The sequence below is a fragment of the Pseudochaenichthys georgianus genome, chromosome 10 (genome assembly GCF_902827115.2).
Source record: "Pseudochaenichthys georgianus chromosome 10, fPseGeo1.2, whole genome shotgun sequence".
NCBI classification, from domain to species: domain Eukaryota; kingdom Metazoa; phylum Chordata; class Actinopteri; order Perciformes; family Channichthyidae; genus Pseudochaenichthys; species Pseudochaenichthys georgianus.
Window position 1 is genome coordinate 23544949 of NC_047512.1, and position 18634 is coordinate 23563582.

The 18634-nt window shown below is 42.8% G+C and overlaps 1 protein-coding gene across 3 annotated transcripts; it reads left to right on the forward strand.

The window, feature by feature from the left end:
- The first annotated feature begins 353 nt into the window (after window positions 1-353).
- Window positions 354-16696, forward strand: ctbp1 (C-terminal binding protein 1). Of its 3 annotated transcripts, none has more exons than XM_034092580.2 (11): window positions 354-476; window positions 1542-1590; window positions 1929-2072; window positions 8657-8811; window positions 9576-9720; window positions 9816-10022; window positions 10516-10730; window positions 11311-11441; window positions 11533-11660; window positions 12751-12868; window positions 12984-16696. In XM_034092580.2, the coding sequence occupies exons 3-11, from the start codon at window positions 2012-2014 to the stop codon at window positions 13159-13161; spliced, it is 1338 nt and encodes a 445-aa protein (XP_033948471.1). In that variant the 5' UTR covers window positions 354-476; window positions 1542-1590; window positions 1929-2011; the 3' UTR covers window positions 13162-16696. The 3 variants fall into 3 exon arrangements, with proteins under 3 accessions (XP_033948471.1, XP_033948472.1, XP_071060745.1); XM_034092581.2 differs by lacking the exon at window positions 354-476 and adding an exon at window positions 662-747; XM_071204644.1 differs by lacking the exons at window positions 354-476; window positions 1542-1590; window positions 1929-2072 and adding an exon at window positions 6096-6176.
- The last annotated feature ends 1938 nt before the right edge of the window (window positions 16697-18634 follow it).

Genomic DNA, 18634 nt, shown 5'->3' on the forward strand with positions numbered 1-18634 from the left:
CCTAGTGGCTAAATTCAGAATAAACTTGATTTGTTTGAAAGTTTAATCAATTTAGATTTTTCAAACTGCAGATATGAATGCTTAGCTTGATGTTCAGTTTCGAGTGAAAAAAATAAAGGTTGAACAAAAAAATCTGAATAATGTTAAAAAGAGTGTAACAAATAACTTATTTAAAGACGATTACATGGTTGGAACTTTGAAAATCAAGAGCAGAAAAAGTTAAACTTTAGCCAGAAAGTTGTTGGTATAGTTTTGTAAACAAGCATTTATTATTCTGGAGTCGTAATATTATGCATGCCGATCCGCCGTGTAAGGTGAGGGCGCTCATTCCAGTCCACCGATGCTTTTTCACAGACTGTCTGACCCCCCCACCAACAGCCACTTCCTCTTTTGTCTAATTTCATGGCGATCGGGAGAGAGCGAACACCACCGACGCACGCACACTGTTTCAGCACTCCTGAAAGAGTTTATCCGGGGTAAATAATTGACATTTTTTGCAAGATTTGGTCACTGGGTTTAAAAGTAGTCTTGCCTGGATTCAGCCATGTGTACGATTCACATTTCCCTGTATGATTATTCCACTTTATAGCTTCTGGGTCAGATATTTCACATGTAGCACCACTCGCTGATAACAAATCGGACGAAATGGGCTGTCCCCCTCCGCCTGCATCTCTCCCACACTCAGCGGCACGCTAGTTAACGGCGCTGGCTAGCTAACGTTAGCAACTCTGCAAACGCTTCATACATGTAGCTATGTTTTTTCATTTTAATTGACATGATTTATAACATTGGGGTGGCTGAATAAGAACAAATGCTGAGAATATTCGGGAGTTGGAAGGAAATTGTAGTTTTCATTAAAATGTTAGCTGCTTAATGTTTGTATTTGGGTTAGCTTGGCTAGCTAACTGTCGTGCTATTTATTTAGTTAGCATTAGCCGGGACCGGGATACAGAAGTTAAGGCAAGCTAAACTATCTCAAAGCGAAGAGACTAACTAGGATATACTTATCTCCGAACAGCCTATCGACTCATGTATTTGCATGGAACATTTTAATATTCTCCACCCTGTTCTCGATAACCAATAAACGGTTTTGCTAGCACCACAAGCTAGTTAGCTAGTTAACGGTTACTTTGATGCTAACGAGGGGGTCCCGGACCATTGATAGTTTCACCGTAAGGTTATCGTTAAAATACCTACTGGTTCTGTAAACTAACGTTGACTGGCAGCGGTATTGTTGAACAGAAATGTATAAATGCGTTGTATGAGAGAGTTGTGTTATTATTGCAAGCGAAAACAAAGTTGTTGACCATGATCCAAAACTTCCAAAAAGTAAAAAAATTGTCTAGTAAAGTGATGATGTATTATCCAGTACTAAGAGTTATGAGCACAAGTTACCTATTATCTAAACACACTTGTCAGTGATGTCAATCAATGACATGAAGTTGGTGATATAGGTCTTCATGACAAACCACCTGTATTCATTCTGGATTAATATTGTTAATGTTCATACTTTGATCAATATCCACTTTATTTGTTTACAGTGTAAACTAAGTTGGCAATCTGACTGGCACAACGGACATTGTTCTCCAGGTGAGTGAGTGTAACTGTAAAAATAGTTCACTAGTATAACCCATTTCTTGGCTAATTCAATGCATTAAACATGTTTACACAATTGTGAGTCTTTGCTGTTCAGCCTGGATTCTTCAAGTTGTTTGACATCATGTCCTTCTTTTAATTACACATAGGCCTACATATACTTTTTCCCACCTGTACATTTAAGTCACTTCAAAATGTTAGCACACAGAAATTCAATCTAGTGCAATTCTGTTTTTTATTTTGTTTGTGATGTTTTGATAATTTTTTCTATATAATGTGTTATTAGGCAGTTCAATTTGTCTTAATTGACTGTTTTTCTAATTTGTCTGCAGGGGAAACTACGTGGTCAACATTAAAAAGAATCCAAAGCACCTGGATCTGTTCTTCTCTGTCCCAGGTTTAGACTGCGTGGTCTATGGCTCTGATGGACAAACACAAACAGGTCAAGCGACAGAGACTTGACCGCATTTGTGAGGGTGAGATTTCATAAAATACTCATACACAAACTAAACGGAAGCAAAAGCTTACATTAATGAGGTTTTATTATTGTGCATATCAGTTTTTTTAATGTGATATATGGGGCCCAACCTTCACCTGTCTAGTTACCATGCTATTCGGGTGTGACTTTTTTACAGTGTCATTAGTATTCATATCAAGCATTTATTGTCATATGCCAGTGTGCGAAAAAGCACACGTCCCACCCTCCGGGACGTGTTATTTACAATATCGGACAAGTAGATCTTTCAATTGACTTGTCCGATGTAGTGTTAATTTCGTCAGCTATTTAGTTTTAGTCTTAGTCCTGTATTACATTTTCTTTTTAGTTTTAGTCATATTTAGTCACCTTCATCCTGTTTTTATTTAGTCAAGTTTTAGTCGACTAAAAGTCTGAGTATTTTAGTCTTATTTTAGTCAAAGAAAACTAATTATTTTAGTCTACTTTTTGTCAATGAAAACTGTTGAGTATTTTTTAGTCATCAGATTATATAGAACATTTCAGTCAAACTAGTCTAGCCAAAACCAATAATTTGTCATTTTAGTATATATAAATAAATAAGATTATATCTTGTCCTTATTTGATGAAAAACACAGGTTGAATGATTAAGAATGCAGCTTTGCAGAGAGTATCTGGTCAGGTTTGTGGTGTTTTTACCTGTGTTATGGCCACATTGCTTCCCTTCTGATAAAACAATGCATCCGCTTTTTTTCTCCGCCTCATTGTAGCGAAAATGGGCCCAAATATCACATCGTTTCTTTCTCCTAAGCAGTGGTGGCTTTAGATTTTTTCGTTGTCAGTCATTTTGACGGACAGGATTGTAACATTTCCGTCATAATCCATTATTATCCGTCGAGTGCACAATGTATCACTCACTCGCGCTGGCGGGGGGGTATTCGGTTAACGCGAGTGCGACCACTGCTCCCAAGCCCTGTTGTTGCCATTTTATTTTCTGTTAAATAAGGTTAGTTAGACCATGAGTTAGACCCGAGACTTTCACGTTAACAATGTGTCGCTGCCCGGTGTAATTCAAATCTACCACCGCTCGCAGCACAGACACACACAACTGCTGCCCTGCCAGTGCCGCAGCACCGGAAAGGGGACTGCTGGGAGAAAAACTGACTATCAGAGATGTAACGTTATCTTTGATAATATTTCGTCTCCTCATTTTTCGTCAACGAAAGTAAAGAGAGATTTTGGCATGGTTTTTATTTAGTAAACTACATTTTCGTCTCGTCACTTTTCGTCAACGATATTGCATGATGATTTCGTTACAGTTATTGTTTACTGCCGTCTTGTCATCGTCTCGTTTTCCTCATGGAAAAAAAGGTCGTTGACAAACATATTTCGTCATAGTTTTAGTCAACAAAATTAACACTAGTCCGATGGACAAGTGACGTTTTTCGCCCTTATTTATTGACAAATTATTGATAAATTCAGCTTACGAAAGGTAGAACTAATTTGCAAATTGTCCGTGACCGCTATTGTTTTTTTGTCGATTCCTTAGGAAATGCATCTTGCCGCTTTCTGTACTGTTAGATGGGAGCAGGGCGGGACGTGTAGCACATTGGCAGGCTTGGGAAGCAAAACTCGGATCCGAGTAAGAACAAATAATAACTATTGTCCAGTACCGGGATTAATAAGAGTTGTGAGGACAGGAGGCGGAGGCCGAGCCCCGTGGACCGCAGCTCTCTCTCCCTATTCTCCGTATCGTGTTGCCGTATCAGCTGATCGCTGCATGGTGCAGCGTCTCGCTCTCTTTCTACACACAGCTGATCCGCTGCCCGTTTAACAGCCTCATATTTGTCAAACTTTCTTATGTTCTTTCTCTAACACGTAATGAAGGTTATTACGCGTTTTAGCTCCTATATTGTTCATATTGACCGCCATTTCCTTTATGAATTAAATCAGCCTCCCTCCCTGTGTCCTCGCGCTGTCCTCACATCCCCAGACTCGGAGGAGCACAGGGATGTCAGTATTGTTTATGAAGCAGGGTATAGAAAGTACATTATTGAAATGAAAATACTATTTATTTACTTTTACAAACAGTGAGCAGCTGGGCAGCTGCAGCATGTTTATTGCAGGACATGTGTTGGACACACAGACTGTGTGGTTGGACTCTGTCTCACAGGCAGGTTGCAGTGCAACATCAGAGGAGACTGGGCCAATTGTACATTCTCAAACTGCACCACTTAGAACTAACTAAACAATTATTTTTATATAATTTATTCAATAAGCGTAACAAAATTAAACAGTATGAAGTGATTTGTAAATAGGAATACAGATTTGACTTAATGTTTTCATAAATACATTTTTCTCCCAGTTTGTCATGGGACTCATTTACCCTCTCAAAGAACCAGAATCGAGAACCGAAAAGAACCGGAATCGAAAAGCATAACCGGAATTGTTAAAATCCAAACGATACCCAACCCTATGTGTGATGCAGTAAAATCTTGCCGTAAAAACCGTGGGAAAATGTAAAATACGATGCCGATCGATTTTTATGGACAAGTGAAAAATGTATTCGGACAAGTAAATTGCCAAACTCACTTGTCCATGGACAAGTACTCTCTAAAAACAAAAAATCTTACACTGTATGCACAGTAGAAAACTAGATTCCCTTTGCAATGCTTTTTTGTTGTTGTTGCTTTTAAGTAAATTAAAACATTATATATATATATACACACTATTAAAAAATCATAGAGATCTGTCAACTTGTATCGGCAGACAGAGGGTATCTGAATATGTATTTGTATCTGCCTGTGAGGTGGTTTAGGGCAGAGGCGGTCTCCGATTTTATATATATATATTTATGACATTTATTTTATACAGCCACACACAAACACTGATACATCAGACAATTGGGCCCTGTACACAAATAAAAAAAAAGCCCTACATAATAAGTCAACTAACTAATTAGTTAGTTGGTCGACTGAAAGGAAAAAAGCCAACTATTTTCATTAAATGATAAAGAAATTGTTCTTGCAAAAATAGCAGACAATTTTGTTTTCCGCCTTTGACATATTCATGCTTTTCTTTTTTGCATTTTATTAAACTGAATATCTTTGGGTTTTGGACTAGCATTTTTAGACATTTCCTTGGAAACTAAATAATAAGTTAAAGCCCTGTACCTGATTGCAAGTGTCAACCTTTCAGCTTCATCCAGCAACTTTCTTAAGTATGTAGTCAAACCAATGAGGGCAAAGTGTACCTTTTTATTAAACTTGAAAAATGAAACAATGTTTTGCATTTATGTGAAACCAGATGCTGACAGTTTCATATTATGTTTGTATCATTTGTCTGTAATATCTTTGCTGGTTTTTATTTATAGCTCTAGGAACATTGTTCTTTAAATGCTGATTAAAGGCTACTGTTCAGAGTCCTCCGCTGTGCTCTTAACCTCTAGTATTGTGAGCAGACTGGTTGAAACGTTGACCCTGATTGTATTTCTTACCGCCTCTTGAGTGCGCTGTGTAGGAAGTTGTTGTTTGTAAACTTTTTTGGTTAAATTGGAATGCAAGGAATGTACAGATGAACGTTTGCAGTGTATTTCATGCTGAAGACTTAATAAGTTAACTTTTTATGTTGATAACAAGTGTTTGTGTATGTGACGGTTAGTGCAGATTTCTAAAAGTGATAGTTGTTGTTGTTGAGCTGTTGTAGAGGGGAGAGTAGACGATGGAGATCAGACATAAGGGTGTACTAAAATGGAGGGAACAGTCTGGGTGGGTCTCTGGAGACGGGTGAGAGGGAGAGGACAGGGTGAAGGGTCGTGGCCGCAGCTACAGGGAAACGGGCCAGCTGTCTCTTTAAAAAACGACAACAGCACAAACCGCCCTCGGCCTCAGCCCTGGCTATTCTAATGAGGTTAGTGCTGGTTGGCTGGCCTACAATGGGACTGCCTGTGATTGGAGGCTAGCCGTGGGGGAGGGGCTGGGCGTGGATGACAGCTGGGATCCAGCCAGCCAAGAGCAGGCTGACAGAGAGAGAGGGAGAAAAAAGAGCGATAGAGGGAGAGCAAGGCGAGAGAGAGAGGGAGAGAGAGAGAGAGGAAGACAGGCTCACACAGACTTCATAATGCAAGGTTAGGCCCGGTGCTCATGTGTTTTCTATTTTGGCATGTGTTTTTGAAATGTGTGAACTGTGCGGGGAGAGGTCTGTAGGTTTGGGTTTAGAGCAGCTTTGTGTGTGCAGTTTCCCCTTTTGTGTTCAGCGCGAACTGGTGTTGCCGCAGCCGTCAAGAAGGAACTGAATAGCCGTGTGTGTGTCTAGCTGCGTCTGGGTGGAGTACTGCTGCTTGCTGCATTATCATCGTTTGCTGCCCCTCCCCCCTCACCTCTTACTCCTACAACTGCAGCCAGAGGGAGAGAGAAGAGGAGGAGGGAGTGAGGGGAAAGAAAGGGAGAGGGAGGGAGAATGAATGAATCACTGAATGAATTGTATTGTGTGTGCGGCCATGCTTGTGCTTAGTAGGCCTCGGGTATGCCAGTGCCCTTTACTCAAATTACTCTTTGTGTAGGTCTACTTGTATATTTCCAGATCTACTTTTATTCTGAAGGGGTCTTTGTGATGAGTCCCTTTTGGGTTTTTCTACACAGTAAGCGTGTCTTTGTGTGTTCAGCGTGTAGCGGTTGGCCTGTTAGCATTCTTTAGCCATCTGCGATGAATGTGAATCCCACTGCTAAATGGACTGCAGTACATTGTATTGCATTTTTTGTAACGGTGACTATGGTGTATTTTTCTTGATTTATGTTGCCTGTGTGGGCTTCATGCATGTATTGGGAAAGGCTCGGATGTTAGAGGAAGTGTTCACAAATATTTGTTTTCCACCCGCGGCTACAAGCTCCCTTCCCTCCTCTGCAGTCTCACCATTACCTCCTGCCCTCTGTCCAAGTAAATGTTCCAGCTAGCCACACGCCCCCACCCGGCCACACACACACCTGTTACAAAGCAGGGACAAGATAGTGTGTTCATGTGGTTAGTACAAGCCAAAGACTGCTGAAAAGATTACAGGGAGAGAGGTCGTAGCTGCTTCGCTGACAGTTGGTGTTCATTTCCTCTTATTTAACATCAATGCATTGGCTGAGAAGTATCATTTTTTTATGGCATTGATTTATTTTTGACATGCAACATTTCCTTTGTTGGCATAATGGTAAATGGCCATGGTGCAAATATACAGATCGTTGTCAGTAAGGTGTGTGTTTATGTGTCTTAAGAAGGAGGGAAATAGGAAGGAGGGACTCTTCCAGACATGAGAATTTAGGTCATGACTCAGACCCCCTCGTGAACCCCCACCGCCTCCTCACCGAGACCCCGCAGTTTTCTCCACCCCTCCCCCCCCCCAGCCGCCACACTCCATAACCTCTCCCCCTCCCATCCCAGCCCCTCCCCTCTGTGTGAGCACTTCTCATACAGTGGCAGGTCGGGTTCCCAGACTTCTGCTTCATTAGCCAAAATCTAACTTTCCCATTCGGAGGAGTCTACACTCCCAAGTGTAACTGACATGTATCGATAAAAGTGGCTCGGTGTATGCTGGTTCCTGAGATGACGAAACAAAGTTGGAGGTTGATACCAAATATGCTAGGATGCTGGACCCTCTCCACGCCCCATCACATATTTAGTTACACATCCCTATGTAACTATAGAGCCCTTACACACATCATCCCTGTGGTTCCTTCAAGGTGTCGGTGGCGGATGTGTTGGAAAAAGAGAGTCATAAAAGTCTGAGTTATTATTGTCTTAGGAGTGTGGCAGTCAGGCCTGTTAACTTTAGCCATGCGTGCAGAGAAGGTTTTCTGAGGGTATGATGACACAAAACACATCTGATAGTCCAGACATGGGAAATGCAGAGTGTTGAGTCATTAGTCTCTTATCCTTGCTGGTTCTGAAGTGACACCGAGTGTCATCATCATCAGGGATATATGTTGTTGGTTAATCTGCTCCTGGTAGCTTGACATCAATTAGCCTATCACCAACCAGTTAATTTCAAGAGGAAGAAAACAAAAATAAGGTGATATAAAATCGGTGCTTTCATTTGAGTTGATTTCAAGAGGTTTGGCAGCATTATGAATAGATCAGTTTAGAGGTGCTATCATTTTATTGTTTTGTGTTATTTTATATTCTGTTGGCTTCAGTGGTTTATTGTCTCATTTTGATCAGGTCATTTGAACGTTTCCTCAGATTCCGATCATTATCCTCCCATATTCTTTCTTAGAAGTTTATTTGCTGGTCTTTGATAAATTCAGAAGAATGGATCAAATGACGCATACATTTTGAATGAAAAGATTTGTACTCCCTTACATGCATTTTCTTCTGCTGTCTCTGAGAGCCACAGAGCTGGACAGCGTAGCTACAGACCAACATGCGTAGCCGTCAAATATATTCTCTAAGGTTAAATATTAAACAATTAACCGCTGAGATCTCCTGGTCATCAGCACGTTGTGTGAAAATGTGTGTCACAAAAATAATTTTACATTTTTAAGCATTACCCAGATTTGTCATTGAATATTTAACCTCTTGCCATGGACTTGATATCCAACATTGTCTTCTTCCTGCTGGACTCAGGTATCCGACCCCCCATCCTCAACGGGCCAATGCACCCGCGGCCCCTGGTTGCCCTGCTGGACGGGCGCGACTGCACTGTAGAGATGCCCATCCTCAAAGATGTGGCCACAGTGGCCTTCTGCGATGCCCAGTCCACCCAAGAGATTCATGAGAAGGTAGGACGGACATCTAAAAACATAAAAGTGTTATCTGTGTTGTACCCAAAAAATACTTCCTACATCCTTCTATTTAGAGGAACTGTCTCTATTAAAGGTCCCATGTCATGCTTTTCCGGTTATTACCCGTCCCCTTGTGTATTATGTAGCTTTTTCTGCATGTAAACGGTCTGCAAAGTCACAAACCCTCAAAGTACACCCTGTAGCGAGTAAAACTCTAACACAGAAAATACCTGTCTATGCTGCCCCAGAACGCCTCGTTGGAGATTTGTCTTTTTCCATTTTTTCCCCCTTCCTGGTCACTGTGACGTAACGACGACCCATTGGTCCAAATGGACCAATCCGCGGAGCCGTTAAGTAGGCTGTGAGGCTGTGTGTGAGCACACAGACTCACAGCCAGGCTGTGGCTGTGTGTGTGTGTGTGTGTGCTCGGGCTGGATTTCGCTGTCTCGCAGACGGCCACGCAGCAAGCAGGAAACCACACCAGTAAGCCAGCTCACACTGTCCGCTCCTCGCAGCAGCGAGCCTCGCAACGTCCCGCGCAACGTCCCGCGCAACGTCCCGCGCAACGTCCCGCCAACACGGCACCCAGACCCCACGCAGCATTATCATCTGTTTGTCCTTACTGGTGTCATTTTCTGATTGCTAATGCCATTGTAAAAACATCTATGTGACTCTCATGTCCCTTTATTTGCTTAGATATTTAAGTGTCAAGTGCAGGTTGATGTGATTCAAAGTATTCATGCTGCGTTTGTGTTTGCTAGGTGCTAAACGAGGCAGTGGCTGCTCTGCTCTACCACACCATTACTCTGTCCAGAGATGACTTGGAAAAGTTTAAAGGCCTACGCATAATTGTCAGGATTGGCTCCGGCTTCGACAACGTTGACATCAAAGCGGCTGCTGAGCTCGGTGAGTGGGTGGAACTTTAAACATATTGTCACAGTCAACCATGAGCTGAAACGGAGGGATTAATATTTCTTTCCTTCTTTAAACTGATCACCCAGGCATTGCAGTCTGTAATGTGCCAGCTACATCTGTGGAGGAGACAGCCGACACTTCGCTATGTCTGATCCTGAACCTGTACAGGCGAGTCACCTGGATGCACCAGGCCCTCCGGGAGGGAACCCGCGCCTCGAGTGTGGAGCAGATCAGAGAGGTAGCTGGCGGCGCTGCTCGTATCCGCGGAGAGACGCTGGGCATTATCGGTCTAGGTAAGTTAAGAGTGTGGACGTGTTTAGAGTAGTTAGTGGCCACCATTACTAGGTATTACAGTATTTGAAAGAATATGTCTAAAGTCTCTTCCTCACTGGACAACCAACCTTTGTTGGTAATCAATGGGAAAGGTTACACTCTGCATTCATTCCCTGAACCAAAAATGTGTAACCACCGTCAGTGTTTACTAAACCTGCTTTCTTGGACACACCAGTAATGGGAAAGGGATTATTGGCATACTTTAAGCGGGTTTTCCTCAAATGAAACAAACCTCCATATAAAAGCTTATATGAGAAGGGAAACTGTACTATTGGCTTTTACCTGAACCGCGATGATGTTTTGCGGAAGTGCTTTAGGAGTTTAATTCAAGCAACAGTAAATGATCCAGGGAAAACAGTTCTGTATTTATCCTTAATTTAAAGGCCGATTCCTATTTTCTGTCCAGCAAGGTCACAACAGACTATATCTATAACATTTCTCTCTGTCTTCCAGGGCGTGTTGGCCAAGCCGTGGCTCTGCGGGCTAAGGCCTTTGGTTTTGGCGTGATCTTTTATGACCCCTACCTGCCTGACGGTGTGGAGCGTTCACTGGGCCTGCAGCGCATGGCCACCCTGCAGGACCTGCTGATCCACTCGGACTGCGTGTCCCTGCACTGCAGCCTCAACGAGCACAACCACCACCTCATTAATGACTTCACCATCAAACAGGTGTGCGGATGCACTTTGAACACGTCTCATATCTGCCTCTTTATACGCACATTTTCTTCTTCTACATTTGTGTTGTCTTTTTCCACTTATGCACTCCTGTCTCATTTTCCTCGTTTGTTATTTGTGAGGATAGTGAGAAGATTAACTGTAGAAAATAATTTCAACTCAGCGTTAATTTAGACTCCATCAGCACAGTAAGTTGCTGCTTTAGCACAATGGCTGTGCCCTAATTGTAGTCTGACATTTAGTTTTGTTCAGGTTACCACTTGGTTGACATCCTGGCAATAAAGGGAGGCAGTTCAGACATTACCTGCGAGAATCGGCATTTAGTTTTTACATGCAGCTTGATATCCTGACTCAAACACTTGGCGGGCATTGTTGGAGCCCAATAGTCTAGACAATCTAAATGATGACAAATGATTTTTGGCCAGAACCAAACGTTGCTTTCATGTTGTGGTCTGTGTTATAGATTAGAAGAGTAATAACAGAATATATTTGTGCCGCAGATTTCAGGTTTCAGCCTTCTCTTGGATTGTTTTGCCCTTAGTTTAATCATATTATCGCTTACTCTGTGATACAGATGCGTCAGGGAGCCTTCCTGGTGAACACATCAAGAGGCGGTCTGGTTGACGAGAAAGCACTGGCTCAGGCTCTGAAAGAGGGTCGGATACGAGGGGCTGCCCTGGACGTGCATGAGACGGAACCTTTCAGGTAACCATGATACACAAGTAACACCCGATAGCTGTGCGCGATACACAATCTAACTTCTCTTCTCCGTAACAACCTTTGCCCTTCTTTACAGTTTTTCAACGGGCCCTTTGAAGGATGCCCCAAACCTGATCTGTACCCCGCACACATCCTGGTACAGCGAGCAGGCTTCTGTGGAGGCTCGGGAGGAGGCCGCCAGGGAGGTCCGCCGCGCCATCACCGGTAAGACGCTGTTCACTAAACAAGCCGGTGGATGAAGAGAATGTAAATGAAATATTAAGATGCAGTGAAGACACCATCTACACATTCCCACTTCAAGTTGCAATGTATCTGCTTTGAGCACCAGGAAAAGCGCTATATAAATAACATGTAGTATTATTATTATTATTATTATTATTATTATTATTATTTGCTCTTTGTATTAGGGCAGCTCAATTAATCGCAATTACGATTATGGATTGCAACGATTACGAAAACAACGTAATCGAAATAAAATGATTATTTTTGTATTATTACTTTTATTTTATTTTTTCAAATGACATTTTTTTTGTATTGGTTTTTCAGTTGAATTATTCTTAAAGTTCAGGGCAAGCAACTGTTAAAAACATACTGTTCAAAAAAATTTTCTCCAAGAAATGTATGTTTTCAAAGTAAATGGATAATTGTTTTGAATAATCGTGATCAATTATTGACCCAAATAATCGAGATTATGATTTTTGCCATAATCGAGCTCCCCTTCTTTGTATTGTTGTATTTATTTGCTAATGGTTTTGCTAAATGTATGGTGATGTGACTGATGGTCAGAGCGTGCCTGACATTTACAGATTAGACGGGTTTTAAATAAATGGTGGATCATCCCATACCTCACTTTTTTACATTACGAGGTACTTCATAACAATCCAGGTTATTGTACAGACCAGTTGATCGAGCCCAACATAACATATTCAAATGAGTTGTTTTAATGCCAACATTAGTATGTAGTTTACTTTAATTAGTGAGCTGTGGCCAAGACGCACACTTTTTATTTCTCTGTATGGAAATCTAATATTTTCATATGGCATATGGTGATCAAAGACACAAACACTCGAGTCTTACTGTAAAATGTAAGACAAGTTAAACACGCTTAATTAGCCCATGTCCCATACACAACCATGACCTATAATGCCGCTAGAGGGTGACTGAGATACTTTGGCTTCACTTTGGGAGAGCGAACGCGTCGGCCATCTTTATCTGCAACCCCCGTTTAGAGCTATGAAACTAATCAGCTGGATAAAACGTTGCTATGATTGACGGCCTCTTTTCCTCGCACCAGGACGAATCCCTGACAGTCTGAAGAACTGCGTGAATAAGGAGTACCTGATGGCCGCCTCTCAGTGGCCCAGCATGGAGGCCGCCACTGTTCACCCAGAACTCAACGGAGCCACTTACAGGTGAGCGGGCTGGATGTGGAACATGAGAACGGGACGGCGCTTGAACAGTAGTTTTATTTTTCAAAATTAAAACGGCAACTTTTAGATGATTTTATTTTTGAAATGTGTGTTTCAGATTTCCTCCAGGTCTGATCAATGTTGCAGCAGCAGGGGGTCTCGCAGGAGCGGGAGCAGTGGTCGAAAGCCTTGTTACAGGAACCCTGGCGCACGGCCTCACCCCTGTCTCCCACCCCCCCCACGCCCCCTCCCCCAATAAGGCCGAAGCAGACAGAGACATCCCGTCCGACCAATAGCCCCCCCTACCGTCGCCAGCACATTCCGTCACCTCTGGAAACCAACCCCCCTCCCAACCTCCACCACCGCCCCGCAGCATCAGACACAGCAGAACATCGGCAGCGCCAGTTTGACCTGATGTAGATCTACAGTCTTTTTCTTCAGATCACTAAACCAGCCCCTGGAGTGACCAGCCACAGCTAGCCCCTTACCCATCCAGAAGAACACACACTTCCCTCCATCCTCATCTCACCAACTCACCTGCCACCAACCCCCCCCCCCCCTCCCCTTCACTCCCCCACAACGTCAGCAATAACTGTATTCTCAAGGATTCAATGATTGGATTGGTTTATATCCTTAGTTGGCTGTTGTTTTAATGGAAAGTTGACCTGTTGTGGTTCTAGGTGTTAATGTTTGTTTGTTAAAAAAAAGAAGCATTTCTGACATGAGGCTTTACAGTCTGTCTGTCCTCCAACCAGTAGAGGTTCAGAGGCAGAGAGGTGGAAGCCCCCTTTTGTACATTAATGGCTCATGTTACTGCTCTCTCCTTCCTATCTTCTTTTTCCCCCTTCTCCCCCTACATCTTTCTTGTGACGGGGAAAATGTGTACTTAAGAAAACCAGACAGAATCACAAACCGTACATCCTGTCCTCCCTTCCAGACGTTCAGCTGCCCCTCAGCCCAGTTTGGCCCTTAGCTCTCCCTGGCACCGCCATGCGCTCGCTCGGCAGAAAGATCCACATTGTTGTCAGTGTGGCTCTCTGAGCGTCAGTTCATCTGCTCGGCTCAAACTTCAGATGGTGACACCCAGCATCCTTTGTCACCCTTTACTTCGGAGACCCTCTCCTTTTTAGCAACCGTGAATTTACACATTCTTCGCCCCTAATGGATTGTTTTGTCATGAGATGATAGCGTCACATCGGCTAGCATGATGCATGAATTTAAATGTCATGCCAGCAGCTTTAGTGTGAGTTCAGTGTCCACACAGAATGAAACGCAGCAGCCTTTTTCTGGCCTGAATAGCAACATCATGACGGAGGCCTCTCCAGCAGGGGGCGCTGTCTGAGCGCTCAGCTAGAAGAGTTGCACACTGCTAACTTCAGTCAATCACAGGCTGGCTGCAGTGAGGAGCAACATGATCACACACTGCCAACGTTCAGAACACAGAGTGGGTGACCAGGGATCCTCCACCGCCTTATTGTTTTAATAAGATCTCACTGCAACGTACCATCACCGCCCTGCACCCACCTACCCTCCACTCGCCCCCCCCATCATGACATACCCACACATCTGCTCATCAGCCAGTAAGCGTGAGGGGACAGTAGAGTTTAGTTTCCCTGTAGGAGCAACGGGCCAGTGTTCTTGCATGCTGGCTTTGTTAATGACAGTGGTGTGTGTTTGGACATGCGTGTGGGCTTGTATGTGTGATGTATGTTCCCTCACCCTGTTATGATAACAAGCTATTGTCTTTCCAAAGGAATAGTCCCTAGGAGTAACTCTTTAACGCTGTTGCCCTGCTGTCAAGGGAACACCTTTCTAGTACCTCAGTAACAGATATTGAATGTACCGTGCATACCCTTTTATTTTTTGTACAGATTTTCTAGATACTTATTTACTATTCTTTACCAGAAGGGTTGTGAAATTGTAGCAGTAATGATACAAAAAAAAAAAACATTGCCCCATGAAACAAATTGACAAAGTCCTTTTTAGGTTAGCTCTCGGTCACTGAATACTCAGGCTTCAAAACCAATGCGTATCTCTTTGCCTTTACCTTTATTTTCTCATCGGGGAAAATTCAGCACAACGCTTTCCCATTATTAAGCTTCAGACTGTAGTTGGGGTGTTTCGACCTCCATCTTTCTGGCTATGGAAAAAGAAGTAAAAAACAAAAGGCAGTCGCCGTGGTCTGCTAGTTTTTTAAAACTAGAACAGTAGTAATAGATGCAGTTTTGTTTTACCCCCCCTTCATTGTCAGGCTGCTCTATCTATAGTGCATGTGAGGTCATTTTTAGGGGAATTAATATTGGCTTAAAGAATTTGTGTCATCTTGCTGTTTCCCTCTGCTCCCCGGCCTTTCCCCCTCAGAGTGTTATCAACCCGAGTTGCCATTTTTGTCGTGGTCAGTTTCCAGTGATGTACAGTTTCCCCTCAGAGTCTATGAGAGACATGGAGCATGTCTGTGTCCTGAGATGCTAGGCTCCTCTGTCATGTCATGAGTATATATTTTTAAAAATAACCCCCATAGTTCGGATTACGAGCATAATAGTAATCTTAAACTTTTGCTGTTGATGATTATATATATATTTTTCAGTTCAGCAGTGCACTGTTATGAAAACCATTCTGTGTTATTGTAGGATTTCATTTTTATGGATATGCTGTCTGTGTTCTACATGTTGTACTGAAACATTTGGAGAAGAAACATGATATCCCTTTCCTGGTCAAATGTTGTTTCCTTCTTACCCCAACTGTCCTTTCCAGCTGATATCCTCTGGGCCTTACTTTTTCTCTCCCTGTAAAAATAGCTGTTATAGAAAGTCGCCATGGAACCACTCACTGCCTTAATACAGTTGACCACAGCAGGTGAAGTCAGGAGACGCATCCAGCAGCAAAGAACGGGCCGCTATCGAGGCCGCTCCGCTAAAAGCTCCTCACACCCAGGCAGGCCTCAATCTGCAGCATCTCTCTTTCCACTGATGAACCACATTTGGCCTCGTTTTGGGGCTCAAAAACATATATTTAGTGTGAATTCGTACTTTGCATTATTAAGATGTTATATATTTTTTGCTGTCTGAATAGTCAGCCTGGCAGTGTGTATGTGCGTTGGCTAACAGATAAGCACAGTGTGTTTGCTCACAAAGCCACAGCTGATATTTCACTCTTGGGTGTGAGAATTCCCCCGACCACCACCCGCCACCACCCTGGGGCTCTTAAAGCATCTTTCACAGTGCTGCCAGAGCCCCAGTGCGGCTGGGAGGGGGAGGGCAACGCGGACACTGGGGTGGTCTGTCAATAAAAATAAAAAAAAAGCAGAAAATTACAATGAGAATCGGTCACTTTTTCTCTCTCAGGGTTCAAATGCACACATATCCTCCAGCAGTCGCTCTCCGTCTCCTGTCCCTTGTCCCAAGTTTTTCCTCTCGGAATGTAGAACAGCCTCCTGCGTTTTTAGAAACCCCCCCCAATCGTTCCCCTTTGTGCACAGGTCTGAACTTTGTTTCTGTTTTGCTTTCTTTTGGCACTGACATCTAACCATCTAACAAGGAATGAATGAATGAATGTTTGAAAGTGACTGTGTGTAATGTTAAAATTGGGAAATGTATTTTTACAACATGTGAACATTTTTTCCACTCACTCTCATTGTGAATTGATTTGTTTTTCTTTCACCAGACTGCAAAAACAACAAAAAAACTAAAACTAAAAAAAAATCTCCTGTAACTAGGCTCTTAAGCTTTATTTTTGTTTTGTTTACTTTTTTATTAGAAACAATCATGTTTGTGATGGTAACTTCCGATGGTAAACTCCACACCGTATTTTAATAAAATCTTAAAAATTAAACATTTGTTCCTGTTTTTTTTTACATTGTTGGTAACAGTTATGCTCTGCTGGTCTGCAATCATGTTGTGTATTGGACCTGTAACTCTGCCTTTTGTTCACTTGACTTGAAAAGGTTCCATGCTTGATTCCAATGGTGACAATCCCTGTCCTCTGGCAGTGGGTCATCCCACTGATTACACTCGGCAGTTTCATGACAAAGAGTTTACAGAAATTTGCCATAAACAACATAATTTACTACCACTTTTGGCCGCGTTTAATATGGCAACAAAGGATTATGCAGTGCCTGAACGGGCACAGGTTTACGAGGGGGCAGACTAGGTGGGGTGAGCGGGAAAGGGGGCTGTCGTAGACCCGCAGGGGAGGGCGTGGGATTATCAGACCCAAAATTGCTACCACCTGTGCATGACCACGAGCCGACTCTCAAAATGGAACGAAGGAACTCCACTCAGAGTCCATCCACCTGAGCCCACTGGTTAAAGGCTGGCACCCTCGGAAGGTTAGCAATGGAGTTTGTGTTTATTGACTTGGTGATGTTTTCATTTTCATCCTATTTCTATTTTCAGCCCTTTATCTGGCACGAGTGCTTTTTGCTATTAGCCACAAATGTAAAAAAACAACACTGCAGTCCTGCAACATTTTCAGTCTCAATCTAAATTGATGCAGCAGAACCAGAGTTTTACTTTTTATAATCCATTCATTTATTTTTCTTATCGAAACCTGGTACCCACATTACCCACAATGCAACTTGACCACGTCCGGTCAGATTCAGGTGTGTCTTGCCGTCAACTGCGAATGAAGCGTTGAGCTGCCAGTTTGAGGGGCGGTGTGCAGAGATCTGGTAAGCTCACCTGTTTCTCCACATTAGTCTCTTTCTAAATTCGTACTTGTCTTCATCCCAAATCCACTATGGTGCTGTGTTTTGATCATAGACCGTATAAGGTTTGGATACTTCAGTTTGTACACATCCATGTAGTAGCCTCCAATGTAAACACTATACTTGCATAGTTAAAACATTTCGACAGGGTAAAGTTGTCTCAAACCACAAATGGCTTTTGTGCACTCAAGGAAAATCACAGTTGTCTCTTTTAGTTAGCTAGCTGAGTTATTGTACACGGTACCAAGCCATGATAGACTTCTAAATCAACCAAAAAACATACTGGCTTTTATCAAACAACAGTATAGTGGTTTAAAGTGTGTACATTTAATCATGTAATATACTCGTATAGAATGGTTTTCCAGAGAGCAACCACAACTGTTGCTATTCCCTCCTCTCCCATTACGTTTCACACATGGAGACCAAAGAGGGTGAGAAGTCTTCAGGCCTTTTGACCTTTATGAGTTCGCCTTATATGTTCCTATTGTGGGCATTTTTGCCATACTTCCCAGAGTGAATGCACTCTAAATACCAAATGTAAAACAGTGCAGGAATAAAGACCCAGCGACATTGGGGACAATTTTTTCAGACTCCCTCTGTGAGACAACCTTTTTCCCATTTGCAGTATTTCCTTAGATCCAGAAACAGATGATTCGAAGCTGAGCTGACTTATTGATCTTGCCAATATAAATAATTCTTTACATTTTTGTCATTATGGATCCTGAACCATCAGTCAATATACATTAACACTCTTCATGGTGAGGGACAAACATATTACATAACAGCATGTGTAAAAGGGAAAAAAAGGAGGCCAGGATGCAAGCAGTATTTTACCAGACCTGATTCACACACACTTCAAACACACTAATTGCTTTCCAAGTCCCACTCCAGGTTGTGCAACAAAGTGCAGCGGAGAATCATCCACCTCTCCCAGCGCCATACATTGACCCTGTCAGCTCCATTTTTATTTGCTTGTTTATCCCAAGAAGAGAACGAGGAGGAGGAGGAGGAGGAGGAGGAGGAGGAGGAGGAGGAGGAGGGCATGGAAGCTTCACAGATGCCTT